The sequence below is a fragment of the Lissotriton helveticus genome, chromosome 9, assembly GCF_964261635.1.
Source record: "Lissotriton helveticus chromosome 9, aLisHel1.1, whole genome shotgun sequence".
In the NCBI taxonomy this organism is placed as follows: domain Eukaryota; kingdom Metazoa; phylum Chordata; class Amphibia; order Caudata; family Salamandridae; genus Lissotriton; species Lissotriton helveticus.
Window position 1 is genome coordinate 1,291,328,878 of NC_136070.1, and position 26,241 is coordinate 1,291,355,118.

The 26,241-nt window shown below is 51.3% G+C and overlaps 1 protein-coding gene across 1 annotated transcript in view; it reads left to right on the top strand.

Annotated features, from left to right (window-relative positions):
* LOC144782517 (uncharacterized) overlaps positions 1-26,241 on the top strand; it is a 116,490-nt gene that overhangs the window by 58,559 nt on the left and 31,690 nt on the right. Inside the window, exons 3-5 of the mRNA XM_078661921.1 lie at positions 3,208-3,318; positions 10,385-10,501; positions 12,189-12,266. Coding sequence (XP_078518047.1) covers positions 3,208-3,318; positions 10,385-10,501; positions 12,189-12,266 — 306 coding nt within the window. The remainder of the gene's footprint in view (positions 1-3,207; positions 3,319-10,384; positions 10,502-12,188; positions 12,267-26,241) is intronic.

Here is a 26,241-nt window from a genome sequence, read left to right on the forward strand (position 1 = left end):
CCGATTTAGGGGAATGATTAACTGAAGATCATCATCGTAGTTGTATATGGTAAGTTTGTAATTTTTTAAAGAATAAATCAGTGGACGAAGATAAAGGTTAAATAACAAAGGGGAAAGTGACGAGCCTTGAGGAACGCCACAGATAGATGACATCTTGGGGGCTGTGAAAGAACCTAGTCTCACTGACTGTGTGCGATTTGTCATGAAAGAGGCAATCCAGTTCAATGCGGGGCCCCTGAGGCCGGCCTGCTCGACACGGTTGATCAGAATATTATAGTCAACCGTGTCGAACGCGGCCGACAAATCAAGGAGCACCAGGGCCTGATGGATACCCTTATCAGCATTAGATCTTAACGTGTCCTGGACGGCCAGAATAACAGTTTCCGTTGAGTGAGATGGTCGGAATCCCGCTTGATTAGGTTCTAAGTATTCCGAACTTTCAATAAAATTGGATAGACACCTGGATACATGTGCCTCCAGGAGTTTAGAAAAAAAAGGGAGAAGGGAAATAGGCCTATAGTTGGCTAAATCTAGGGGGTCGGCTCCAGGTTTTTTCAGTAATGGGATCACCGTGGCATATTTGAACTTATCAGGAACCTTACCCTGTCCGAGTGATTCATTCAGAAGAGACAGAATTCCTGATGGAATAGCGAAACACACCTCCTTCAGAATATGGGGGGGGGGCAGCTATCAAAAGGCGAGCCCGACTTGACACGCGTAAGAAGTTCTGAGAAGATCTTCTCATCAATAAGAGGTAAAGTATCTAGAGTAGCTGGATTAAATAGATGTCTTCAATAAGATCCCCACCAGGGAGATTTTGAATATTCTTTTTTATGATGGCAATTTTATCTATAAAGAAGTCATTTAAAGAGTCTCAGGGAAGGTATCTGTCAATAGCCTCTAACTGGACATGGATTAATAATATTGGCAGTCTATGCATCAGTGTCCCTGGGTACCACATGGATTGATGACCAAGAGATTAAAAGCATCAAGGGCCACAGACGGAGTCTTAGTATATGTATTTATGGCCACATTACCATCAACTGACATACAGGACCATGCAAAACTGGCCGCAATTAGTAATGAACATTAATGGTCCCCCCGTAATTAACGAAGACTTTAGAAAAGGCATTATATGATGTGGTGTTGGCACCGTATTAAAAAAAGTTACCTTCACAACATGGAAAAGGAGGAAAGACTCTAAAAAAAGAAAAGACTATAGGCTCCCATGCTGTAGTTTTTTTAAGACTGTCACATAGAGTTTCCATCATCAGATGGACCAGAGGCCTGTAAGCAATATTCAATCAGATCCATACGCGTTCTTCACACGAAATCATCACAGTGAAAGAATGAAAGGGGTTGATTTATGACATTCTGGCTCTAATGGATTTGTAGCTTCTGAAAAGTACCACACAAAGGCTTATGTAGAAAATATCCCAACTTCTAAAATGTGTTTGCTGCACTATTTAACAGGGTGTAACCCCAGAGTAGTGTCTGTGGAGAGGTTTTGAAGTAGCAGCAATGAGTTAATGTAACCTCTACAAGTAAGAATCCTCCAGTGTATGAAGGGTTCAGCCCCAGTATTCACACACATAGAAATCATGACAGTATTACGAACATCTTTGACCCAGGCAGCAACGACCATCCATAGCTGTCGAGAGGACATAAGCTAAGGGCCCCACAAAGTCATGATCGTATGAACATCAGTCGCCCCATTCGGCAAGAGGTTCAGTGACCTCCGATAATTAGAGCTCCCTGGGCCACATCAGCATTGACGACCCAGACAAGGATATTGCGCAATGTCTCCCGGGAATTATAAGGGTCAATTCTTCTGTGAAATAAGAATCATCAATAGCTCCAGGAAGTAATGATTATCAGTGGGCTCAGACGATGGATCCATAAATGACCAAGTGCAGTACGTACACGAGTGCCTCAGAAATGTCATGGCCTTAGAGGCATGAATATCACTGGCCCGGGCAGTAATGAGCCTCAGCGGCCTCAGAGCCGGATCTACGACCTGCCAAATAGCGCAGCGCAAATTGCGTCGCATTTGCGATCCGCTATTTGCGAGGTGCTATTTGGCATGTACAACAGTGTGTTTAACACTGTTTGCGATTCTCAATGGGGTCGCAAATTGTGAGGCTCATGAATATTAATGAGCCTCTTGCAATTTGCGAGCCTATTGGGAATGCCAGCCCTCCCAGGGATGGTGGCCTGCTGGGCTCAGCAGACCTCCATGTCTGGGACTGCTTTTAAATAAAACAGTTTGAAAAAAAAATGGGATGCAAAGGAAAACGGGATGCATTTAAAAAAAAAAAATGAAACGTTTTCATACAAATATTTTCAGAGCCTGTTACAAAGGGGTCCCCTGGGGACTCCTTCCCATTTGCGACTCCATTACCAACCTCTTGAAGAGGGTGGTAATTTGCAAGTGTTTTGTGACCGCAATTGTGGTTGCAAAACATTGGTACATGGCTTTGCGTCACTATTAGGAAGGAAACGCCCCTTCCTAATTGCAAGTCGCAAAACTTATTTAGTGAGTCGCAAATAATTTGCGACTCGCTAAATAGACTTTGCACATGCCCACGAGGTTTTTGTATGCGCAAACGGGTCGCAAAACCGTTTGCGCATGCAAAAACGGGTCGTACATCTGGCCCTCAGTCTCTTATGAATACCCGTGACTCCATAAGTGCACAAATATGTGGCTTCAAGGCGCATTTGCATCAGATACTGTAGGTAGTACATACACCAGCAGTCACAGCCCTCATGTACATCTTTGGACGTAGCCAGTGCAACCACCATTGACCCCAGGTAGCGGAGCACGCGTTGCTTCAGGCAGTGCGTACATCAGCAGTTCCAGCCCATAAACCCATCAAGGCAGTAGATACAAAAACAATGGGCCCCAAACAGTGCACTCGCCAGTCGCCCCAGGCAGGAGGGGGCATCGGTGGCCATATGCAGTACAAGCATAAATGTCCACAGGCAGTTTACGCGTATCGAAGGCCCCAGGGAAGGCAGCACAGAGGCCATGATGGTCACCGGTTGTTTCATATGGTGCAGCAAGTTGACACTTCCAGTGTTTGCCGAAGGAGTTGCACATAAATTTAGCTCCATCATCTCACATGCTGCCGAATGATAAAATGTCAATAGTTGGCAAACTGGCATAAGGAGCTGTGGGGGTGATTTTCTGTTTCCTTTTGATTCTAGGTCCCCTCATTGCCACCACAGTCGGTTCATTAAGAGCGAAAGACAAAGACGAGCTGTGCTGCATGGAGGTTCAGGACAGCGAGACCGACCACAAGCGGAACCGGCCATCGAGTGAGTAAAGCAACAGTTAACCGCGAACCGACATATCTGTTTTACAGTGCACACATGTGCATGCATACACCTCACACAGGCAGACATGCATGCAGAAAGAGAAACACACACTAATTCACAAATGCAAACAAAATGCAATCACAAAATATATATTTTTTTAATTCGAGCAGAACGTCTCTTTACAAAGTACAAAAAAAACCTTATACATGTCATATTATTATACATCATCATACAACATATCGGAAAAAGAGAAAACACTATCCCGTCTAAAATTCCTAGAAACCAGGATTATCAAACCATGGCACATTAATAAGTGTAAGCCAATTTTCCCCATAAATAAGTGCAATATATTACTCACTAGTGCATATTATGCAGCATCCTCATGATCGATTCTCGAACCATTTTTTTTCTCCCAACAAAACTCAGGGGCATTTTATCAACAACTAGCGATATTTATCGCTAAATAAGCTTAGCAAAAAATTTTTTATCGCCGCGCATCGCCGGATTTTATCGCAGAGATAAAGTACTATTAGCAACGTTTATCTCTAAAGCGATAAAAATTCCCGGCGATAGCGCTGAAATGCGTGAATATCGCTGGAAATCCAGCGCTATTCAGGCATTGTCACTAATAGGGACTTAGCCTGAATATCCACCTCCCATTGGATATACAGGCTAAGAACTGGTCTGAGCAGGCGTTAGGTTTTGGAAATATTCGCGCTTGGTTGGGTACGCCCACTTTGCATTTCATTAGCGATAAATATCGCTGACATGCAAAGCGGGCCCCAGACCGCTCGCTATCTCCTACAAGCTGTCGCTAACTGCTGTTAGCGACAGCTTGCTAATAGGGCGATAATCTCATATCGCCCGCCTTGGTAATATGCCCCTCCAGTTTTATATAATTACCGGCAATAGAAAGAATTCATTTCACCTATCAGCATTAGGAGGAAATCATTAAAGCGCAGGTACAAATAGCAGCAGACTAATGACTAAAAATTCAAATACCACTATATAAACCCCAACAGTCTAAATTAATCTTAGCTAGTTGCATCAAGGTTATAAAAGTGCCTAGACGATTAGCAGCATATAAATGACTAAAGTGCAAGAGTCAATTACCAGAAACAGTACTATCTGATTCCAATTAAAATTGATTAATTTATAAAAAGAAAGGAGAAACTTGCCCATGTAGCCCTAAATCTTACCGTGGGACCTACCCTCTGCGCATAAGCCTCCTCAAATCTATATGTCCTTCACATTTTATTAATCCAGTGACCAATCGTTGGTTGCATGTTTGTTCCTCAGTTCTATAAAATAAGTCACATTGCCACTATTATAGATATAAATATAAAATACTGATGACATTTTTAGAAACGTTTTACCACCCGGAAGAACAAAATAAAACCAGCATACAGGATGGAGCAATTGTTATAGACCATGGGTACTCACAAACCTTCTCTCAGGGGCCAAATTTACAGTGTGGTTTGTGTCCGAGGGCCGCACCGGTGGGGGCGGGGTAGGTGAGGGGCGGGGGGGGGGGGGCTAGAGCAACAACAAAAAAACTGTGACCATGAGGTTGAACACAGGTCCCTGCAGCGGACGCCTTCGACCACTGAGCCACCAGACCCGGCTACACACATCTCTTTCTCTTTCTCTCTTTCTCCATGCCTCCCTTTTTCTCACTCACCCTGACTGTCTCACTCCCTCTCACTCCATCTCTCTCCCTCTCTCCCCCCCTCTCCCCCTCTCTCTCCCTCTGTCTCCCTCCCTCTGTCTCCCTCCCTCTGTCACCCTCGGTCATCTCACCCTGCCTGTGTGTGCCCGGGCTGAGACAGCTTCCCGGGCACACACACACACAGCAGCTGCACCAGCACTTCACAGGTCTTTAAAAGACCATTTGCATGTCAATGAGGCTTTGTTGCATTTCACCTCTTCTGAGGCCCCTGCAGCTCCACTCTATGGCTCCCACAGAGCAGCAGAGTCTCTCAGAGTCGCGCTGCTGAAACCCTCAGTGTTTGCAGACACTCTATCACGGGTACGATGTCTGCAATGTCCGCAGGCCGCCAGGGAAGGCTTGCCGGGCCGCTGGGGCCCTCGGCCGTACGATGAGTACCCGCGTTATAGACATACAATGAGTAATAATTATAAAAGCTTCTTTCCAGAATTGCTGCAAATGAATGCACTCAAAAAATGTATGTACCCAGCCACCTCTGTCCTGCTTTTTACAAATGCTCTTGCAGATCCCGCTCCTGCAGATCCCTCTCCTGCAGATCCCTCTCCCGCAGATCCCACTCCTACAGATCCCGCTCCTATAGATCCCGCTCCTGCAGATCCAGATCCCGCTCCTGCAGATCCCGCTCCTGCAGATCCCGCTCCTGCAGATCCCGCTCCTGCAGATCCCTCTCCCGCAGATCCCGCTCCTGCAGATCCCGCTCCTGCAGATCCCTCTCCCGCAGATCCTGCTCCTGCAGATCCCGCTCCTGCAGATCCCGCTCATGCAGATCCCTCTCCCGCAGATCCCACTCCTGCAGATCCCGCTCCTGCAGATCCTGCTCCTGCAGATCCCGCTCCTGCAGATCCCGCTCCTGCAGATCCCGCTCCTGCAGATCCCGCTCCTGCAGATCCCTCTCCCGCAGATCCTGCTCCTGCAGATCCCGCTCCTGCAGATCCCGCTCATGCAGATCCCTCTCCTGCAGATCCCGCTCCTGCAGATCCTGCTCCTGCAGATCCCGCTCCTGCAGATCCCGCTCCTGCAGATCCCGCTCCTGCAGATCCTGCTCCTGCAGATCCCGCTCTACAGATCCTGCTCCTGCAGATCCCGCTCCTGCAGATCCCACTCCTGCAGATCCCGCTCCTGCAGATCCCGCTCCCGCAGATCCCTCTCCCGCAGATCCCTCTCCCGCAGATCCCTCTCCCGCAGATCCCTCTCCCGCAGATCCCGCTCCTGCAGATCCCGCTCCTGCAGATCCCGCTCCTGCAGATCCTGCTCCTGCAGAGCCCGCCCGCTCCTGTAGATCCCACTCCTTTAGATCCTGCTCCTGCAGAGCCCGCTCCTGCAGATCCCACTCCTTTAGATCCTGCTCCTGTAGATCCTGCTCCTGTAGATACAGCAGATCCTGCTCCTGCAGATCCCGCTCCTGCAGATCCCACTCCTGCAGATCCTGCTCCTGCAGATCCCTCTCCTGCAGATCCCTCTCCCGCAGATCCCTCTCCCGCAGATCCTGCTCCTGCAGATCCTGCTCCTGCAGATCCCGCTCCTGCAGATCCCGCTCCTGCAGATCCTGCTCCCACAGATTCTGCTCCTGCAGAGCCTGCCCGCTCCTGTAGATCCCACTCCTTTAGATCCTGCTCCTGCAGAGCCCGCTCCTGCAGATCCCACTCCTTTAGATCCTGCTCCTGTAGATCCTGCTCCTGTAGATACAGCAGATCCTGCTCCTGCAGATCCCGCTCCTGCAGATCCTGCTCCTGCAGATCCTGCTCCTGCAGATCCCGCTCCTGCATATCCCTCTCCCGCAGATCCCGCTCCTGCAGATCCCGCTCCTGCAGATCCCGCTCCTGCAGATCCCGCTCCTGCAGATCCTGCTCCCACAGATTCTGCTCCTACAGAGCCCGCCCGCTCCTGTAGATCCCACTCCTTTAGATCCTGCTCCTGCAGAGCCCGCACCTGCAGATCCCACTCCTTTAGATCCTGCTCCTGTAGATCCTGCTCCTGTAGATACAGCAGATCCTGCTCCTACAGATACCGGTCCCATAGATCCTGCAGGTCCCGTTCATGTAGATCCTCCTCCTGCAGATCCCGCTCCCACAGATCCCCTGCAGATCCTGCTCCTGCAGATCCAGCAGATCCCGTCTCTGCAGATCCTGCAACAGTAGATCCCGCAGGTCCCGCTCCTGTAGATCCTGCTCCTGTAGATCCTGCTCATGCAGCTCCCTCTCCTGCAGATCCTGCTCATGCAGATCCCGCTCCCGCAGATGCGGCTCCTGCAGATCCCGCTCCTGCAGATCACGCTCCCGCAGACCCCGCTCCTGCAGATCCCGCTCCTGCAGATCCCGCTCCTGCAGATCCCGCTCCTGCAGATCACGCTCCTGCAGATCCTGCTCCTGCAGATCCTGCACCTGTAGATTCCGCACCTGCAGATCTCGCTCCCACAGATCCCACTCCCGCTCCTGCAGATCCTGCTCCCGCAGATGATGCTTCCGCAGATCCTGCTCCTGTAGATCCCACTCCTGTAGATCCTGCTTCCGCAGATCCCGCTCCCGCAGATCCCACTCCTGCAGGTCCTGCTCATGCAGGTCTCGCTCCTGCAGATCCCACTCCTGCAGATCCCGCTCCTGCAGATCCCGCTCCTGCAGATCCCGCTCCTGCAGATCCTGCTCCCGCAGATGACGCTTCCGCAGATCCTGCTCCTGTAGATCCCACTCCTGTAGATCCCGCTTCCACAGATCCCGCTCCCGCAGATCCCACTCCTGCAGGTCCTGCTCATGCAGGTCTCGCTCCTGTAGATCCCACTCCTGTAGATCCCGCTTCCGCAGATCCCGCTCCCACAGATCCCGCTCCTGCAGATCCTGCTCCCGCAATGACGCTTCCGCAGATCCTGCTCCTGTAGATCCCACTCCTGTAGACCCGCTTCCGCAGATCCCGCTCCTGCAGATCCCACTCCTGCAGATCCCGCTCCTGCAGATCCCGCTCCTGCAGATCCTGCTCCCACAGATTCTGCTCCTGCAGAGCCCGCCCGCTCCTGTAGATCCCACTCCTTTAGATCCTGCTCCTGCAGAGCCCGCTCCTGCAGATCCCACTCCTTTAGATCCTGCTCCTGTAGATCCTGCTCCTGTAGATACAGCAGATCCTGCTCCTGCAGATCCCGCTCCTGCAGATCCCGCTCCTGCAGATCCCTCTCCCGCAGATCCCGCTCCTGCAGATCCCGCTCCTGCAGATCCCGCTCCTGCAGATCCCGCTCCTGCAGATCCTGCTCCCACAGATTCTGCTCCTACAGAGCCCGCCCGCTCCTGTAGATCCCACTCCTTTAGATCCTGCTCCTGCAGAGCCCGCACCTGCAGATCCCACTCCTTTAGATCCTGCTCCTGTAGATCCTGCTCCTGTAGATACAGCAGATCCTGCTCCTACAGATACCGGTCCCATAGATCCTGCAGGTCCCGTTCATGTAGATCCTCCTCCTGCAGATCCCGCTCCCACAGATCCCCTGCAGATCCTGCTCCTGCAGATCCAGCAGATCCCGTCTCTGCAGATCCTGCAACAGTAGATCCCGCAGGTCCCGCTCCTGTAGATCCTGCTCCTGTAGATCCTGCTCATGCAGCTCCCTCTCCTGCAGATCCTGCTCATGCAGATCCCGCTCCCGCAGATGCGGCTCCTGCAGATCCCGCTCCTGCAGATCCCGCTCCCGCAGACCCCGCTCCTGCAGATCCCGCTCCTGCAGATCCCGCTCCTGCAGATCCCGCTCCTGCAGATCCTGCTCCTGCAGATCCTGCACCTGTAGATTCCGCACCTGCAGATCCTGCACCTGCAGATCTCGCTCCCACAGATCCCACTCCTGCTCCTGCAGATCCTGCTCCCGCAGATGATGCTTCCGCAGATCCTGCTCCTGTAGATCCCACTCCTGTAGATCCTGCTTCCGCAGATCCCGCTCCCGCAGATCCCACTCCTGCAGGTCCTGCTCATGCAGGTCTCGCTCCTGCAGATCCCACTCCTGCAGATCCCGCTCCTGCAGATCCCGCTCCTGCAGATCCCGCTCCTGCAGATCCTGCTCCCGCAGATGACGCTTCCGCAGATCCTGCTCCTGTAGATCCCACTCCTGTAGATCCCGCTTCCACAGATCCCGCTCCCGCAGATCCCACTCCTGCAGGTCCTGCTCATGCAGGTCTCGCTCCTGTAGATCCCACTCCTGTAGATCCCGCTTCCGCAGATCCCGCTCCCACAGATCCCGCTCCTGCAGATCCTGCTCCCGCAATGACGCTTCCGCAGATCCTGCTCCTGTAGATCCCACTCCTGTAGACCCGCTTCCGCAGATCCCGCTCCTGCAGATCCCACTCCTGCAGATCCTGCTCATGCAGGTCTCGCTCCCGCAGATCCCGCTCCTGCAGATCCCCCTCCTGTAGATCCCGCTTCCGCAGATCCCGCTCCTGCAGGTCCCCCTTCTGTAGATCCCGCTCCTGCAGGTCCCCCTCCTGTAGATCCCGCTCTTGCAGATCCTGCTCATGCAGATCCCGCTCCTGCAGATCCCTTCAATGATCCTCTCAGGTTTCCAGACTGACAGCTGTTGGTATGTCCCGGCGGCGACTGGCGGGTGAGCCACCAGGTCAAAGGTTTGTGGTGATCGAGCCGGTGGAAGTTCAGCCTTTGCAAACCTGGTGCTTCCTCCACTTCCCGAAGGGGCGGCGGAGCCACGGGATTGGAAGGGCTGGAGAACCAATGATGTAGAGCGTTTCTAAAGGATTCCCAGTGTGTCTGAGTTACTGTCATTGGACCTGTAACCTTTTTTAGGTCGAGCATTCGAGACCTCTTGTATATACTTTACTATATACTTATATGTGTATATACTTTGTGGGCTCTGGAGATCAGCCCTAGGACTTGTCTGCTTCCACTTAGGGAATTTTGTTTTCCTGTTCAACTGCCTCTATGTAACTTTCTTGATAGAAAACGACCAGCCGAGGTCAGTAAAATACCAGAATCACTTTAGCATTCTCTAGATTCCAGTCCATAGAAATTGTCCTCCACGAGCACCCATAGACAATAATATTTTTTTCAAATCTTGTATTTTCAGTGATATGACCACGGAAAGCCCTGATTTTATATTAAAAACAGAGCTTTGGACTATACCATTTTCCGCTGAAAGGCAATATTTCTCTCCATGTGTTCCCATACATGGCGTGTCACGCAGTTTGGTGCTTAGTTCCCCTCCATGTTAAAGAACAGTAGATGTTTCAGCCCCAGCCTAAAGTGCTGCAGAACTAAATACATATAAGGTCCCAAAGGCGAGACCGATTGCATTGCAAATGCTTGTTTTAAGTGAATGCATTTTTGTTCTCTTTACATTTTACGATTCTCTTCTCTTAGAAGCACCGTGCCGGTTTCTTACAGATGATTTGGGTTCGACAAAAGAGGAGCCTGCCCCAGTCTTCATTGATCGTTTTGGTGTGGAAATTGGGGACGGCGGCACCGAGCCCACTCCAGGTGAGAGTCTTAGATTTCTGACATCTACAAATGCTGAATTCCAGCAGTGAGCGGCCTCTCGTCAGGGAATAGATTCTGCAGAAGCTCTCAGTTTCTTAGGTTTTTATGTAGGCTACTGCAGGTAGCTCAGTGGCACCCACTGCCCTGGTGGCACCCACTGCCCTGGTGGAACCCACTGCCCTGCCCTGATGGCACCCACTGCCCTGGTGGCACCCACTGCCCTGGTGGAACCCACTGCCCTGCCCTGATGGCACCCACTGCCCTGGTGGCACCCACTGCCCTGGTGGCGCCCACGGCCCTGGTGGCGCCCACAACCCTGGTGGAACCCACTGCCCTGCCGGAACCCACTGCCCTGGTGGCACCCACTGCCCTGGTGGAACCCACTGCCCTGCCCTGATGGCACCCACTGCCCTGGTGGCACCCACTGCCCTGGTGGCGCCCACGGCCCTGGTGGCGCCCACAACCCTGGTGGAACCCACTGCCCTGCCGGAACCCACTGCCCTGCTCTGGTGGCGCCCACTGCCCTGGTGGCATCTGCTGCCCTGCCCTGGTGGCACCCACTGCCCTGCCCTGGTGGCGCCCACTGCCCTGGTACAGCCAACTGCCTTGGTGGTGCCCACTGCCCTGCCGGCGCCCACTGCCCTGGTAGCGCCCACTGCCCTGGTGATGCCCACTGCCCTGGTAGCGCCCACTACCCTGGTGGCTCCCACTGCCCTGCCCTGGTGGAACCCACTGCCCTGCTCTGGTGGCGCCCACTGCCCTGATGGCACCTGCTGCCCTGCTCTGGTGGCACCCACTGCCCTGCCCTGGTGGCGCCTGCTGCCCCGCTCTGGTGGCGCCCACTGCCCTGGTGGCGCCCACTGCCCCGGTGGCGCCCACTGCCCCGGTGGCGCCTGCTGCCCCGCTCTGGTGGCGCCCACTGCCCTGGTGGCGCCTGCTGCCCTGCCATGGTGGCGCCTGCTGCCCTGCCCTGCTGGGGCCCACTGGCCTGGTGGCACCCACTGCCCTGCCCTGCCGTGGTGGCACCCAATGCCCTGGTGGGGCCCACTGTCCAGGCAGGCTACGGACCTTCAGGAGCTGCAGAGGTGGCAGCTCTTTGGAAGGCAGTGCAGCTTCGGGGGTCGCGCCCCATTTTAGTTGCGAAAGGTCGACAAAGTTTTTTAGTTTTCAAGAATGAACTCCAGAGCAGGACAAAAATCAATGACTCCCGACGCAAAGGGATCTTTCTCCTGCAGAAGGTGCTTTTGATCGAGCGCTCTGTCATGCCGTGCATGGAGTCCAGGGCAGGAAAACCCTGTGACGGGATCCTGCGCAAAATACTGCAGCAGGATGAGTGTCACTGCCGGCCCTGCAGCAGGCAGACTGTCAGAGGCAGGATGACTGTCACTGCCGGCCCTGCAGCAGGCAGACCATCAGAGGCAGGATGACTGTCACTGCCGGCCCTGGGTTTACGATGGAGGGGTGAGCTAAGGTTCCGCTGCCACTGATAGAGCCCCTCATTCCTCGCACCACCCTCTGTTGGTCTTGTGAGGGGCGTCATTGCTTCATTGACCTGCTGTCAGCACCTTATAGTGGCATAGGTGACCCCTCTTCCCATGAAATCCCCTCTTTTGGTTAACGTGACTGAGTGATGCGTTGTGCGATATGGGATACATTATAACCTTACTTTACTATTTTCCAATGACAGAATACGAGGTGGTCTCGTTCTCCATTAAAGGTGATGCTCCAGACGGCAGGAGGGTCAGACGCAGCCGTAGTCCTGCAGGTGAGTAGGGGCTGCTCCCCCTACTTTGCATTCACTGCTATTGTAGTCACTTCTGTTTCCGAAGTATCAAAGCCACAGCGCCCGCTCTCTCCAGTGTTGTGTTCTCAGCAGCGCCCGCTCTCTGCAGTGTTGTCTTCTCAGCAGCGCCCGCTCTCGCCAGTGTTGTCTTCTCAGCAGCGCCCGCTCTCTGCAGTGTTGTCTTCTCAGCAGCGCCCGCTCTCTGCAGTGTTGTGTTCTCAGCAGCGCCCGCTCTCGCCAGTGTTGTGTTCTCAGCAGCGCCTGCTCTCTGCAGTGTTGTGTTGTCAGCAGCGTCCGCTCTCTCCAGTGTTGTGTTCTCAGCAGCGCCCACTCTCGCCAGTGTTGTGTTCTCAGCAGCGTCCGCTCTCTGCAGTGTTGTGTTCTCAGCAGCGTCCGCTCTCGCCAGTGTTGTGTTCTCAGCAGCGCCCGCTCTCGCCAGTGTTGTGTTCTCAGCAGCGCCCGCTCTCTGCAGTGTTATGTTCTCAGCAGCGTCCGCTCTCGCCAGTGTTGTCTTCTCAGCAGCGCCTGCTCTCAGCAGTGTTGTGTTCTCAGCAGCGCCCGCTCTCGCCAGTGTTGTGTTCTCAGCAGCGCCCGCTCTCGCCAGTGTTGTGTTCTCAGCAGCGCCCGCTCTCTGCAGTGTTGTGTTGTCAGCAGCGTCCGCTCTCGCCAGTGTTGTCTTCTCAGCAGCGCCCGCTCTCGCCAGTGTTGTGTTCTCAGCAGGGTCCGCTCTCGCCAGTGTTGTGTTCTCAGCAGCGTCCGCTCTCTGCAGTGTTGTCTTCTCAGCAGCGCCCGCTCTCGCCAGTGTTGTCTTCTCAGCAGCGCCCGCTCTCGCCAGTGTTGTGTTCTCAGCAGTGCCCGCTCTCTGCAGTGTTGTGTTCTCAGCAGCGCCCGCTCTCTGCAGTGTTGTGTTCTCAGCAGTGCCCGCTCTCTGCAGTGTTGTGTTCTCAGCAGCGCCCGCTCTCTGCAGTGTTGTGTTGTCAGCAGCGTCCGCTCTCGCCAGTGTTGTGTTCTCAGCAGCGTCCGCTCTCGCCAGTGTTGTGTTCTCAGCAGCGCCCGCTCTCTGCAGTGTTGTGTTCTCAGCAGCGCCTGCTCTCTGCAGTGTTGTGTTCTTCTCAGCAGCGCCCGCTCTCTGCAGTGTTGTGTTCTCAGCAGCGTCCGCTCTCGCCTGTGTTGTGTTCTCAGCAGCGCCCGCTCTCGCCAGTGTTGTGTTCCAAGCAGCGTCCGCTCTCGCCAGTGTTGTGTTCTCAGCAGCGCCCGCTCTCTTTAGTGTTGTGTTCTCAGCAGCATCCGCTCTCGCCAGTGTTGTGTTCTCAATAACATAGAAATTGAACTTTGAGGAATTATTCAATATGGTACTTATTAATTATTAATTGTCACACAGAGTGAACTCATAAATTATCTACACGCGAAACAGTTATTTTTTATCAAAAATATTTCATTTTTCATATATCAAGTTCATTACATTCACATCGAAATCAATTATTGAGGAACATATACATCAGTTTAAACATATTTCTCTAAGGCAACACAAAAATACTAATGTCGAAATTCAGCCGGTTTTTTACAGTAGTTTTTACACCATTTGATCAGAGGTATGGACAATACATTTGATTAGCCATACAGCAATAGTTCATATTATTCTAAATGATTTAGATTCCTATAATGGCATCATGAAAACATAAATGGCGTAGGAGCGTCGACGTTTCGGTCTTTCCCAAGTTATTTCACCAAGACCATCCTCAGGACGATTGTTGTTGCACCCACATTCTAACATCAAAACATATAATGACAATAAAGTTATGCTTATTCTTTCTAAAATATAATCGCATATAAAACAAGATCGTCTGCACACATCACAACCAAAACCAAATACAACTCTATGAAAACCAAAGTGCCACAATCACCACCAAAACCAAAAACCCAAGAGTACCCTATACCTATTTATACTCACTTAGGCACTATGTACAACTCGGTTGTTTATAATCCTGTAAAGTACATTACAAAGTCAATGGGGTTTGTCACCTGTGGTTGGCCATTATCCATGTGTACATTGTGTGGCTTGTGAAACCACTTCAATGATGAAATCATGTATTCTTAATGAAAAAGAATAGGTTTCCATCATCATTCGAATTGCCTAACGCGTCATGTGATATACTGCATACAATGTCCTTGTTCTTTATACTATATAGGCAAAACAACCCAGCAAGTGAAGAAACGGATCATGCAGCATCAGTCCCGCATCAGATGTAAGATTCTGACTGCACCTCTTGTAGAACACTATTTAGAAAAATCACATGGTCCTAAAGACATGAAATGGTTTGTTCTAGAGGTTGTGAAGAACTCAAGACGTAGACAAAATGTAGATCGTCTGCTTACATTAAAAAAAAACAAGTGGATTTGGTCAGCTAAAACAGTGGAAAAGGGATTAAACCTGTGTGTGGAATGGCAAACTTTAGCTACCTTCTAACTCTTGGTACTGTCTTTGAAGTGGAAAGGAGCATAGTGTTCATAATGAGGCTTGTTGACACTTAGCTGTTAGTAATACCATAGCTAGTTTCTACATATGCTCATTAGTGACTTCCATATACGAGTCTAATGCTGTGGATTTTGGGATGGAGTATTAGTTCTTTACCACACGACTCCGATATCCATCTTGTTTAGTCAGTAATGATTGTTTTATATCATCTATAGATTCACCGGTATTTAATGTGCTGAGAAAGTTGTTCGATAGTATCATTTTAAGGGGAGAATTATTACATTGATACCACTCGATTAAGATTTAAGAACGGGTCTAGCCAATGTTCACCATTATATTATGGCCGACACGTTTTTTACATCCAGATCGGGATTGCGCATGCGTGAAAGGTTAAAGGTCTCGCACCGTGGACGCGGTGTTGCAGACGCCGAAATTGGGTGATTCGGAGCAGAGATTGAGTCTTAAAGCTGCTATTATTCAAGTAAGTGTTGTGTGCTTAATCTCCTCGTGTCCCGTGACTACAGTGTTCATTTAGGTAACGAGGTTTTTAACGAGGTTTTAATAGTTGGCTTCGCTTTTTGACTCCGTAGACTAGAGGACACCGGTTTGGAGAGTCATACGAGTAACAGTGGAGACTTGTTTGGTTTATGGGAGGTAAGTTTGATGAGGAGATTACGGGATATAAGGAACTATAGATTTGTTTTTTATTTGGTCTTTACTTAGCATTTCACTTAGTATTGACTATCGATGATGTTGGTTGTCGTTTTTACAGGATTATAAACGACTGAGTTGTACATAGTGCCTAAGTGAGTATAAATAGGTATAGAGCACTCATGGGTTTTTGGTTTTGGTGGTGATTGTGGCACTATGGTTTTCATAGAGTTGTACTTTGGTTTTGGTTGTGATGTGAGCAGACGATCTTGTTTTATACGTGATTATGTTTTAGAAAGAATAAGCATAACTTTATTGTCATTATATGTTTTGATGTTAGATTGTGGGTGCAACAACAATCGTCCTGAGGATGGTCTTGGTGAAATAACTTGGGAAAGACCGAAACGTCGACGCTGCTACGCCATTTATGTTTTCATGATGCCATTATGGAATCTAAATCATTTAGAGTAATATGAACTATTGCTGTATGGCTAATCAAATGTATTGTCCATACCTCTGATCAAATGGTGTAAGAAACTACTGTAAAAAACCGGCTGAATTTCTAGAGTAGTATTTTTGTGTTGCCTTAGAGAAATATGTTTAAACTGATGTATATGTTCCTCAATAATTGATTTTGATGTGAATGTAATGAACTTGATATATGAAAAATGAAATATTTTTGATAAAAAATAACTCTGTTTCGCGTGTAGATAATTTATGAGTTCACTCTGTGTGACAATTAATAAATAATAAGTACCATATTGAATAATTCCTCAAGGTTCAATTTCTATGTTATTGATTATACCCAGTTCCTTGGGGAATAGTGGGTTGCCCTGTTGTTGTTAGAGTGTTGTGTTCTCAGCAGCACCCGCCCTCTGCAGTATTGTGTTCTCAACAGCGCCCGCTTTCGTCAGTGTTGTCTTCTCAGCAGCGCCCGCTCTCGCCAGTGTTGTGTTCTCAGCAGCGCCCGCTCTCGTCAGTGTTGTCTTCTCAGCAGCGTCCGCTCTTGCCAGTGTTGTCTTCTCAGCAGCGCCCGCTCTCTGCAGTGTTGTCTTCTCAGCAGCGCCCGCTCTCGTCAGTGTTGTCTTCTCAGCAGCGCCCGCTCTCGTCAGTGTTGTGTTCTCAGCAGCGCCCGCTCTAGCCAGTGTTGTGTTCTCAGCAGCGCCCGCTCTCGTCAGTGTTGTCTTCTCAGCAGCGCCCGCTCTCTGCAGTGTTGTGTTCTCAGCAGCGTCCGCTCTCGCCTGTGTTGTCTTCTCAGCAGCGCCCGCTCTCGTCAGTGTTGTCTTCTCAGCAGCGCCCGCTCTCGTCAGTGTTGTCTTCTCAGCAGCGCCCACTCTCGCCAGTGTTGTGTTCTCAATACCATAGAAATTGAACCTTGAGGAATTATTCAATATGGTACTTATTATTTAATAATTGTCACACAGAGTGAACTCATAAATTATCTACACGCGAAACAGTTTTTTTTATCAAAAATATTTCATTTTTCATATATCAAGTTCATTACATTCACATCGAAATCAATTATTGAGGAACATATACATCAGTTTAAACATATTTCTCTAAGGCAACACAAAAATACTAATGTCGAAATTCAGCCGGTTTTTTACAGTAGTTTTTACACCATTTGATCAGAGGTATGGACAATACATTTGATTAGCCATACAGCAATAGTTCATATTATTCTAAATGATTTAGATTCCTATAATGGCATCATGAAAACATAAATGGCGTAGCAGCGTCGACGTTTCGGTCTTTCCCAAGTTATTTCACCAAGACCATCCTCAGGACGATTGTTGTTGCACCCACAATCTAACATCAAAACATATAATGACAATAAAGTTATGCTTATTCTTTCTAAAACATAATCGCGTATAAAACAAGATCGTCTGCTCACATCACAACCAAAACCAAAGTACAACTCTATGAAAACCATAGTGCCACAATCACCACCAAAACCAAAAACCCAAGAGTGCTCTATACCTATTTATACTCACTTAGGCACTATGTACAACTCAGTCGTTTATAATCCTGTAAAGTACATTACAAAGTCAATGGGGTTTGTCACCTGTGGTTGGCCATTATCCATGTGGACATTGTGTGGCTTGTGAAACCACTTCAATGATGAAATCATGTATTCTTAATGAAAAAGAATGGGTTTTCCATCATCATTCGAATTGCCTAACGCGTCATGTGATATACTGCATACAATGTCCTTGTTCTATATACTATATAGGCAAAACAACCCAGGAAGTGAAGAAACGGATCATGCAGCATCAGTCCCGCATCAGATGTAAGATTCTGACTGCACCTCTTGTAGAACACTATTTAGAAAAATCACATGGTCCTAAAGACATGAAATGGTTTGTTCTAGAGGTTGTGAAGAGCTCAAGACGTAGACAAAATGTAGATCGTCTGCTCACATTAAAAGAAAACAAGTGGATTTGGTCAGCTAAAACAGTGGAAAAGGGATTAAACCTGTGTGTGGAATGGCAAACTTTAGCTACCTTCTAACTCTTGGTACTGTCTTTGAAGTGGAAAGGAGCATAGTGTTCATAATGAGGCTTGTTGACACTTAGCTGTTAGTAATACCATAGCTAGTTTCTACATATGCTCATTAGTGACTTCCATATACGAGTCTAATGCTGTGGATTTTGGGATGGAGTATTAGTTCTTTACCACACGACTCCGATATCCATCTTGTTTAGTCAGTAATGATTGTTTTATATCATCTATAGATTCACCGGTATTTAATGTGCTGAGAAAGTTGTTCGATAGTATCATTTTAAGGGGAGAATTATTACATTGATACCACTCGATTAAGATTTAAGAACGGGTCTAGCCAATGTTCACCATTATATTATGGCCGACACGTTTTTTACATCCAGATCGGGATTGCGCATGCGTGAAAGGTTAAAGGTCTCGCACCGTGGACGCGGTGTTGCAGACGCCGAAATTGGGTGATTCGGAGCAGAGATTGAGTCTTAAAGCTGCTATTATTCAAGTAAGTGTTGTGTGCTTAATCTCCTCGTGTCCCGTGACTACAGTGTTCATTTAGGTAACGAGGTTTTTAACGAGGTTTTAATAGTTGGCTTCGCTTTTTGACTCCGTAGACTAGAGGACACCGGTTTGGAGAGTCATACGAGTAACAGTGGAGACTTGTTTGGTTTATGGGAGGTAAGTTTGATGAGGAGATTACGGGATATAAGGAACTATAGATTTGTTTTTTATTTGGTCTTTACTTAGCATTTCACTTAGTATTGACTATCGATGATGTTGGTTGTCGTTTTTACAGGATTATAAACGACTGAGTTGTACATAGTGCCTAAGTGAGTATAAATAGGTATAGAGCACTCATGGGTTTTTGGTTTTGGTGGTGATTGTGGCACTATGGTTTTCATAGAGTTGTACTTTGGTTTTGGTTGTGATGTGAGCAGACGATCTTGTTTTATACGTGATTATGTTTTAGAAAGAATAAGCATAACTTTATTGTCATTATATGTTTTGATGTTAGATTATGGGTGCAACAACAATCGTCCTGAGGATGGTCTTGGTGAAATAACTTGGGAAAGACCGAAACGTCGACGCTGCTACGCCATTTATGTTTTCATGATGCCATTATGGAATCTAAATCATTTAGAGTAATATGAACTATTGCTGTTTGGCTAATCAAATGTATTGTCCATACCTCTGATCAAATGGTGTAAGAAACTACTGTAAAAAACCGGCTGAATTTCGACAGTAGTATTTTTGTGTTGCCTTAGAGAAATATGTTTAAACTGATGTATATGTTCCTCAATAATTGATTTCGATGTGAATGTAAAGAACTTGATATATGAAAAATGAAATATTTTTGATAAAAAATAACTCTGTTTCGCGTGTAGATAATTTATGAGTTCACTCTGTGTGACAATTAATAAATAATAAGTACCATATCGAATAATTCCTCAAGGTTCAATTTCTATGTTATTGAGTACACCCAGTTCCTTGGGGAATAGTGGGTTGCCCTGTTGTTGTTAGAGTGTTGTGCTCTCAGCAGCACCCGCCCTCTGCAGTATTGTGTTCTCAACAGCACCCGCTCTCGTCAGTGTTGTGTTCTCAGCAGCGCCCGCTCTCGCCAGTGTTGTGTTCTCAGCAGCGCCCGCTCTCGCCAGTGTTGTGTTCTCAGCAGCGCCCGCTCTCTGCAGTGTTGTGTTCTCAGCAGCGCCCGCTCTCGCCAGTGTTGTCTTCTAAGCAGCGCCCACTCTCGCCAGTGTTGTGTTCTCAGCAGCGCCCGCTCTCGCCAGTGTTGTCTTCTCAGCAGGGCCCGTTCTCGCCAGGGTTGTGTTCTCAGCAGGGCCTGCTCTCAGCAGTGTTGTCTTCTCAGCAGCACCTGCTCTCTGCAGTGTTGTGTTCTCAGCAGGGCCTGCTCTCGACAGTGTTGTGTTCTCAGCAGCGCCTGCTCTCTCCAGTGTTGTGTTCTCAGCAGCGCCTGCTCTCTGCAGTGTTGTGTTCTCAGCAGTGTTGTGTTCTTAGCAGCGCCTGCTCTCTGCAGTGTTGTGTTCTCAGCAGCGCCTGCTCTCAGCAGTGTTGTGTTCTCAGCAGCGCCCGCTCTCTGTAGTGTTGTGTTCTCAGCAGCGCCTGCTCTCTGCAGTGTTGTGTTCTCAGCAGCGCCTGCTCTCTGCAGTGTTGTGTTCTCAGCAGCGCCTGCTCTCAGCAGTGTTGTGTTCTGAGCAGCGCCCGCTCTCTGCAGTGTTGTGTTCTTAGCAGCGCCCGCTCTCTGCAGTGTTGTGTTCTCAGCAGCGCCCGCTCTCTGCAGTGTTGTGTTCTCAGCAGCGCCCGCTCTGTGGAGTTTTGATTTTTCAGCAGCGCCTGCTCTCAGCAGTGTTGTGTTGTCAGCAGCGCCCGCTCTCTGCAATGTTGTGTTCTCAGCACCGCCCGCTCTCTGCAGTGTTGTGTTCTCAGCAGCGCCTGCTCTCAGCAGTGTTGTGTTCTCAGCAGCGCCCGCTCTCTGCAGTGTTGTATTCTCAGCAGCGCCTGCTCTCTGCAGTGTTGTGTTCTCAGCAGCGCCCGCTCTCTGCAGTGTTGTGTTCTCAGCAGGGCCTGCTCTCTGTAGTGTTGTGTTCTCAGCAGCGCCCGCTCTCTGCAGTGCTGTGTTCTCAGCAGCGCCCGCTCTCTCCAGTGTTGTATTCTCATCAGCGCCCGCTCTCTGCAGTGTTGTGTTCTCAGCAGCGCCCGCTCTCTGCAGTGTTGTGTTCTCAGCAAAGCCTGCTCTCGGCAGTGTTGTGTTCTCAGCAGCGCCCGCTCTCTGCAGTGTTGTGTTCTCAGCAGCGCCCGCTCTCTGCAGTGTTGTGTTCTCAGGAAGGCCTGCTCTTGGCAGTGTTGTGTTCTCAGCAGCGCCCGCTCTCGGCAGTTTTGATTTTTCAGCAGCGCCCGCTCTCTGCAGTGTTGTGTTCTCAGCAGTGCCCGCTCTCTGCAGTGTTGTGTTCTCAGCAGCGCCCGCTCTCTGCAGTGTTGTGTTCTCAGCAAGGCCTGCTCTTGGCAGTGTTGTGTTCTCAGCAGCGCCTGCTCTCTGCAGTGTTGTGTTCTCAGCAGCGCCCGCTCTCTGCAGTGTTGTGTTCTCAGCAGCGCCCGCTCTCTGCAGTGTTGTGTTCTTCTCAGCAGCGCCTGCTCTCTATAGTGTTATGTTCTCAGCAGCGCCCGCTCTCAGCAGTGTTGTGTTCTTCTCAGCAGCGCCCGCTCTCAGCAGTGTTGTGTTCTCAGCAGCGCCCGCTCTCTGCAGTGTTGTGTTCTTCTCAGCAGTGCCTGCTCTCTGCAGTGTTGTGTTCTCAGCAGCGCCTGCTCTCTGCAGTGTTGTGTTCTTAGCAGCGCCTGCTCTCAGCAGTGTTGTGTTCTCAGCAGCGCCCGCTCTCTGCAGTGTTGTGTTCTCAGCAGCGCCTGCTCTCTGCAGTGTTGTGTTCTTCTCAGCAGCGCCTGCTCTCTGCAGTGTTGTGTTCTCAGCAGCGCCCGCTCTCTGCAGTGTTGTGTTCTTCTGAGCAGCGCCTGATCTCTGCAGTGTTGTGTTCTCAGCAGCGCCTGCTCTCTGCAGTGTTGTGTTGTCAGCAGCGCCCACTCTCTGCAGTGTTGTGTTCTTCTCAGCAGCGCCTGCTCTCTGCAGTGTTGTCAGCAGCGCCCGCTCTCTGCAGTGTTGTGTTGTCAGCAGTGCCTGCTCTCTGCAGTGTTGTCAGCAGCGCCTGCTCTCTGCAGTGTTGTGTATAGGCATTTAGTGTTGTGTTCTCAGCAGCGCCTGCTCTCTGCAGTGTTGTGTTCTCAGCAGCGCCTGCTCTCTGCAGTGTTGTGTTCTCAGCAGCGCCTGCTCTCTGCAGTGTTGTGTTCTCAGCAGCACCCGCTCTCTGCAGTGTTGTGTTCTCAGCAGCGCCCGCTCTCTGCAGTGTTGTGTTCTTCTCAGCAGCGCCCGCTCTCAGCAGTGTTGTGTTCTCAGCAGCGCCCGCTCTCTGCAGTGTTGTGTTCTCAGCAGCGCCCGCTCTCTGCAGTGTTGTGTTCTTCTCAGCAGCGCCTGCTCTCTGCAGTGTTGTGTTCTCAGCAGCGCCCGCTCTCAGCAGTGTTGTGTTCTTCTCAACAGCGCCTGCTCTCTGCAGTGTTGTGTTCTTAGCAGCGCCTGCTCTCAGCAGTGTTGTGTTCTCAGCAGCGCCCGCTCTCTGCAGTGTTGTGTTCTCAGCAGCGCCTGCTCTCTGCAGTGTTGTGTTCTTCTCAGCAGCGCCTGCTCTCTGCAGTGTTGTGTTCTCAGCAGCGCCCGCTCTCTGCAGTGTTGTGTTCTTCTGAGCAGCGCCTGCTCTCTGCAGTGTTGTGTTCTCAGCAGCGCCTGCTCTCTGCAGTGTTGTGTTGTCAGCAGCGCCCGCTCTCTGCAGTGTTGTGTTCTTCTCAGCAGCGCCTGCTCTCTGCAGTGTTGTCAGCAGCGCCCGCTCTCTGCAGTGTTGTGTTGTCAGCAGTGCCTGCTCTCTGCAGTGTTGTCAGCAGCGCCTGCTCTCTGCAGTGTTGTGCTCTCAGCAGCGCCTGCTCTCTGCAGTGTTGTGTTCTCAGCAGCACCCGCTCTCTGCAGTGTTGTGTTCTCAGCAGCGCCCGCTCTCTGCAGTGTTGTGTTCTTCTGAGCAGCGCCTGCTCTCTGCAGTGTTGTGTTCTCAGCAGCGCCTGCTCTCTGCAGTGTTGTGTTGTCAGCAGCGCCCGCTCTCTGCAGTGTTGTGTTCTTCTCAGCAGCGCCTGCTCTCTGCAGTGTTGTCAGCAGCGCCCGCTCTCGGCAGTGTTGTGTTCTCATCAGCGCCCGCTCTCTGCAGTGTTGTCAGCAGCGCCTGCTCTCTGCAGTGTTGTGTTCTCAGCAGCGCCTGCTCTCTGCAGTGTTGTGTTCTTCTCAGCAGCGCCCGCTCTCAGCAGTGTTGTGTTCTCAGCAGCGCCCGCTCTCTGCAGTGTTGTGTTCTCAGCAGCGCCCGCTCTCTGCAGTGTTGTGTTCTCAGCAGCGCCCGCTCTCTGCAGTGTTGTGTTCTCAGCAGCGCCCGCTCTCTGCAGTGTTGTGTTCTTCTCAGCAGCGCCTGCTCTCTGCAGTGTTGTGTTCTCAGCAGCGCCCGCTCTCAGCAGTGTTGTGTTCTTCTCAACAGCGCCTGCTCTCTGCAGTGTTGTGTTCTTAGCAGCGCCTGCTCTCAGCAGTGTTGTGTTCTCAGCAGCGCCCGCTCTCTGCAGTGTTGTGTTCTTAGCAGCGCCTGCTCTCTGCAGTGTTGTGTTCTTCTCAGCAGCGCCTGCTCTCTGCAGTGTTGTCAGCAGCGCCCGCTCTCTGCAGTGTTGTGTTGTCAGCAGTGCCTGCTCTCTGCAGTGTTGTCAGCAGCGCCTGCTCTCTGCAGTGTTGTATTCTCAGCAGCGCCTGCTCTCTGCAGTGTTGTGTTCTCAGCAGCGCCTGCTCTCTGCAGTGTTGTGTTCTCAGCAGCACCCGCTCTCTGCAGTGTTGTGTTCTCAGCAGCGCCCGCTCTCTGCAGTGTTGTGTTCTTCTCAGCAGCGCCCGCTCTCAGCAGTGTTGTGTTCTCAGCAGCGCCCGCTCTCTGCAGTGTTGTGTTCTCAGCAGCGCCCGCTCTCTGCAGTGTTGTGTTCTTCTCAGCAGCGCCTGCTCTCTGCAGTGTTGTGTTCTCAGCAGCGCCCGCTCTCAGCAGTGTTGTGTTCTTCTCAACAGCGCCTGCTCTCTGCAGTGTTGTGTTCTTAGCAGCGCCTGCTCTCAGCAGTGTTGTGTTCTCAGCAGCGCCCGCTCTCTGCAGTGTTGTGTTCTCAGCAGCGCCTGCTCTCTGCAGTGTTGTGTTCTTCTCAGCAGCGCCTGCTCTCTGTAGTGTTGTGTTCTCAGCAGCGCCCGCTCTCTGCAGTGTTGTGTTCTTCTGAGCAGCGCCTGCTCTCTGCAGTGTTGTGTTCTCAGCAGCGCCTGCTCTCTGCAGTGTTGTGTTGTCAGCAGCGCCCGCTCTCTGCAGTGTTGTGTTCTTCTCAGCAGCGCCTGCTCTCTGCAGTGTTGTCAGCAGCGCCCGCTCTCTGCAGTGTTGTGTTGTCAGCAGTGCCTGCTCTCTGCAGTGTTGTCAGCAGCGCCTGCTCTCTGCAGTGTTGTGTTCTCAGCAGCACCCGCTCTCTGCAGTGTTGTGTTCTCAGCAGCGCCCGCTCTCTGCAGTGTTGTGTTCTTCTGAGCAGCGCCTGCTCTCTGCAGTGTTGTGTTCTCAGCAGCGCCTGCTCTCTGCAGTGTTGTGTTGTCAGCAGCGCCCGCTCTCTGCAGTGTTGTGTTCTTCTCAGCAGCGCCTGCTCTCTGCAGTGTTGTCAGCAGCGCCCGCTCTCGGCAGTGTTGTGTTCTCATCAGCGCCCGCTCTCTGCAGTGTTGTCAGCAGCGCCTGCTCTCTGCAGTGTTGTGTTCTCAGCAGCGCCTGCTCTCTGCAGTGTTGTGTTCTTCTCAGCAGCGCCCGCTCTCAGCAGTGTTGTGTTCTCAGCAGCGCCCGCTCTCTGCAGTGTTGTGTTCTCAGCAGCGCCCGCTCTCTGCAGTGTTGTGTTCTTCTCAGCAGCGCCTGCTCTCTGCAGTGTTGTGTTCTCAGCAGCAACCGCTCTCAGCAGTGTTGTGTTCTTCTCAACAGCGCCTGCTCTCTGCAGTGTTGTGTTCTTAGCAGCGCCCGCTCTCTGCAGTGTTGTGTTCTCAGCAGCGCCCGCTCTCTGCAGTGTTGTGTTCTCAGCAGCGCCTGCTCTCTGCAGTGTTGTGTTCTTCTCAGCAGCGCCTGCTCTCTGCAGTGTTGTGTTCTCAGCAGCGCCCGCTCTCTGCAGTGTTGTGTTCTTCTGAGCAGCGCCTGCTCTCTGCAGTGTTGTGTTCTCAGCAGCGCCTGCTCTCTGCAGTGTTGTGTTGTCAGCAGCGCCCGCTCTCTGCAGTGTTGTGTTCTTCTCAGCAGCGCCTGCTCTCTGCAGTGTTGTCAGCAGCGCCCGCTCTCTGCAGTGTTGTGTTGTCAGCAGTGCCTGCTCTCTGCAGTGTTGTCAGCAGCGCCTGCTCTCTGCAGTGTTGTGTTCTCAGCAGCGCCTGCTCTCTGCAGTGTTGTGTTCTCAGCAGCACCCGCTCTCTGCAGTGTTGTGTTCTCAGCAGCGCCCGCTCTCTGCAGTGTTGTGTTCTTCTGAGCAGCGCCTGCTCTCTGCAGTGTTGTGTTCTCAGCAGCGCCTGCTCTCTGCAGTGTTGTGTTGTCAGCAGCGCCCGCTCTCTGCAGTGTTGTGTTCTTCTCAGCAGCGCCCGCTCTCGGCAGTGTTGTGTTCTCATCAGCGCCCGCTCTCTGCAGTGTTGTCAGCAGCGCCTGCTCTCTGCAGTGTTGTGTTCTCAGCAGCGCCTGCTCTCTGCAGTGTTGTGTTCTCAGCAGCACCCGCTCTCTGCAGTGTTGTGTTCTCAGCAGCGCCCGCTCTCTGCAGTGTTGTGTTCTTCTGAGCAGCGCCTGCTCTCTGCAGTGTTGTGTTCTCAGCAACGCCCGCTCTCAGCAGTGTTGTGTTGTCAGCAGCGCCCGCTCTCTGCAGTGTTGTGTTCTCAGCAGCGCCTGCTCTCTGCAGTGTTGTGTTCTCATCAGCGCCCGCTCTCTGCAGTGTTGCGTTCTCAGCAGCGCCCGCTCTCTGCAGTGTTGTGTTCTTCTGAGCAGCGCCCGCTCTCTGCAGTGTTGTGTTCTCAGCAGCGCCTGCTCTCTGCAGTGTTGTGTTGTCAGCAGCGCCCGCTCTCTGCAGTGTTGTGTTCTCATCAGCGCCCGCTCTCTGCAGTGTTGCGTTCTCATCAGCGCCCGCTCTCTGCAGTGTTGTGTTCTCAGCAGCGCCTGCTCTCAGCAGTGTTGTGTTCTCAGCAGCGCCCGCTCTCTGCAGTGTTGTGTTCTTCTGAGCAGCGCCTGCTCTCTGCAGTGTTGTGTTCTCAGCAACGCCCGCTCTCAGCAGTGTTGTGTTGTCAGCAGCGCCCGCTCTCTGCAGTGTTGTGTTCTCAGCAGCGCCTGCTCTCTGCAGTGTTGTGTTCTCATCAGCGCCCGCTCTCTGCAGTGTTGCGTTCTCAGCAGCGCCCGCTCTCTGCAGTGTTGTGTTCTTCTGAGCAGCGCCCGCTCTCTGCAGTGTTGTGTTCTCAGCAGCGCCTGCTCTCTGCAGTGTTGTGTTGTCAGCAGCGCCCGCTCTCTGCAGTGTTGTGTTCTCATCAGCGCCCGCTCTCTGCAGTGTTGCGTTCTCATCAGCGCCCGCTCTCTGCAGTGTTGTGTTCTTCTCAGCAGCGCCCGCTCTCTGCAGTGTTGTGATCTTCTCAGCAGCGCCCGCTCTCAGCACTGAAAAAACACACCAGAATTTACCAGGAAT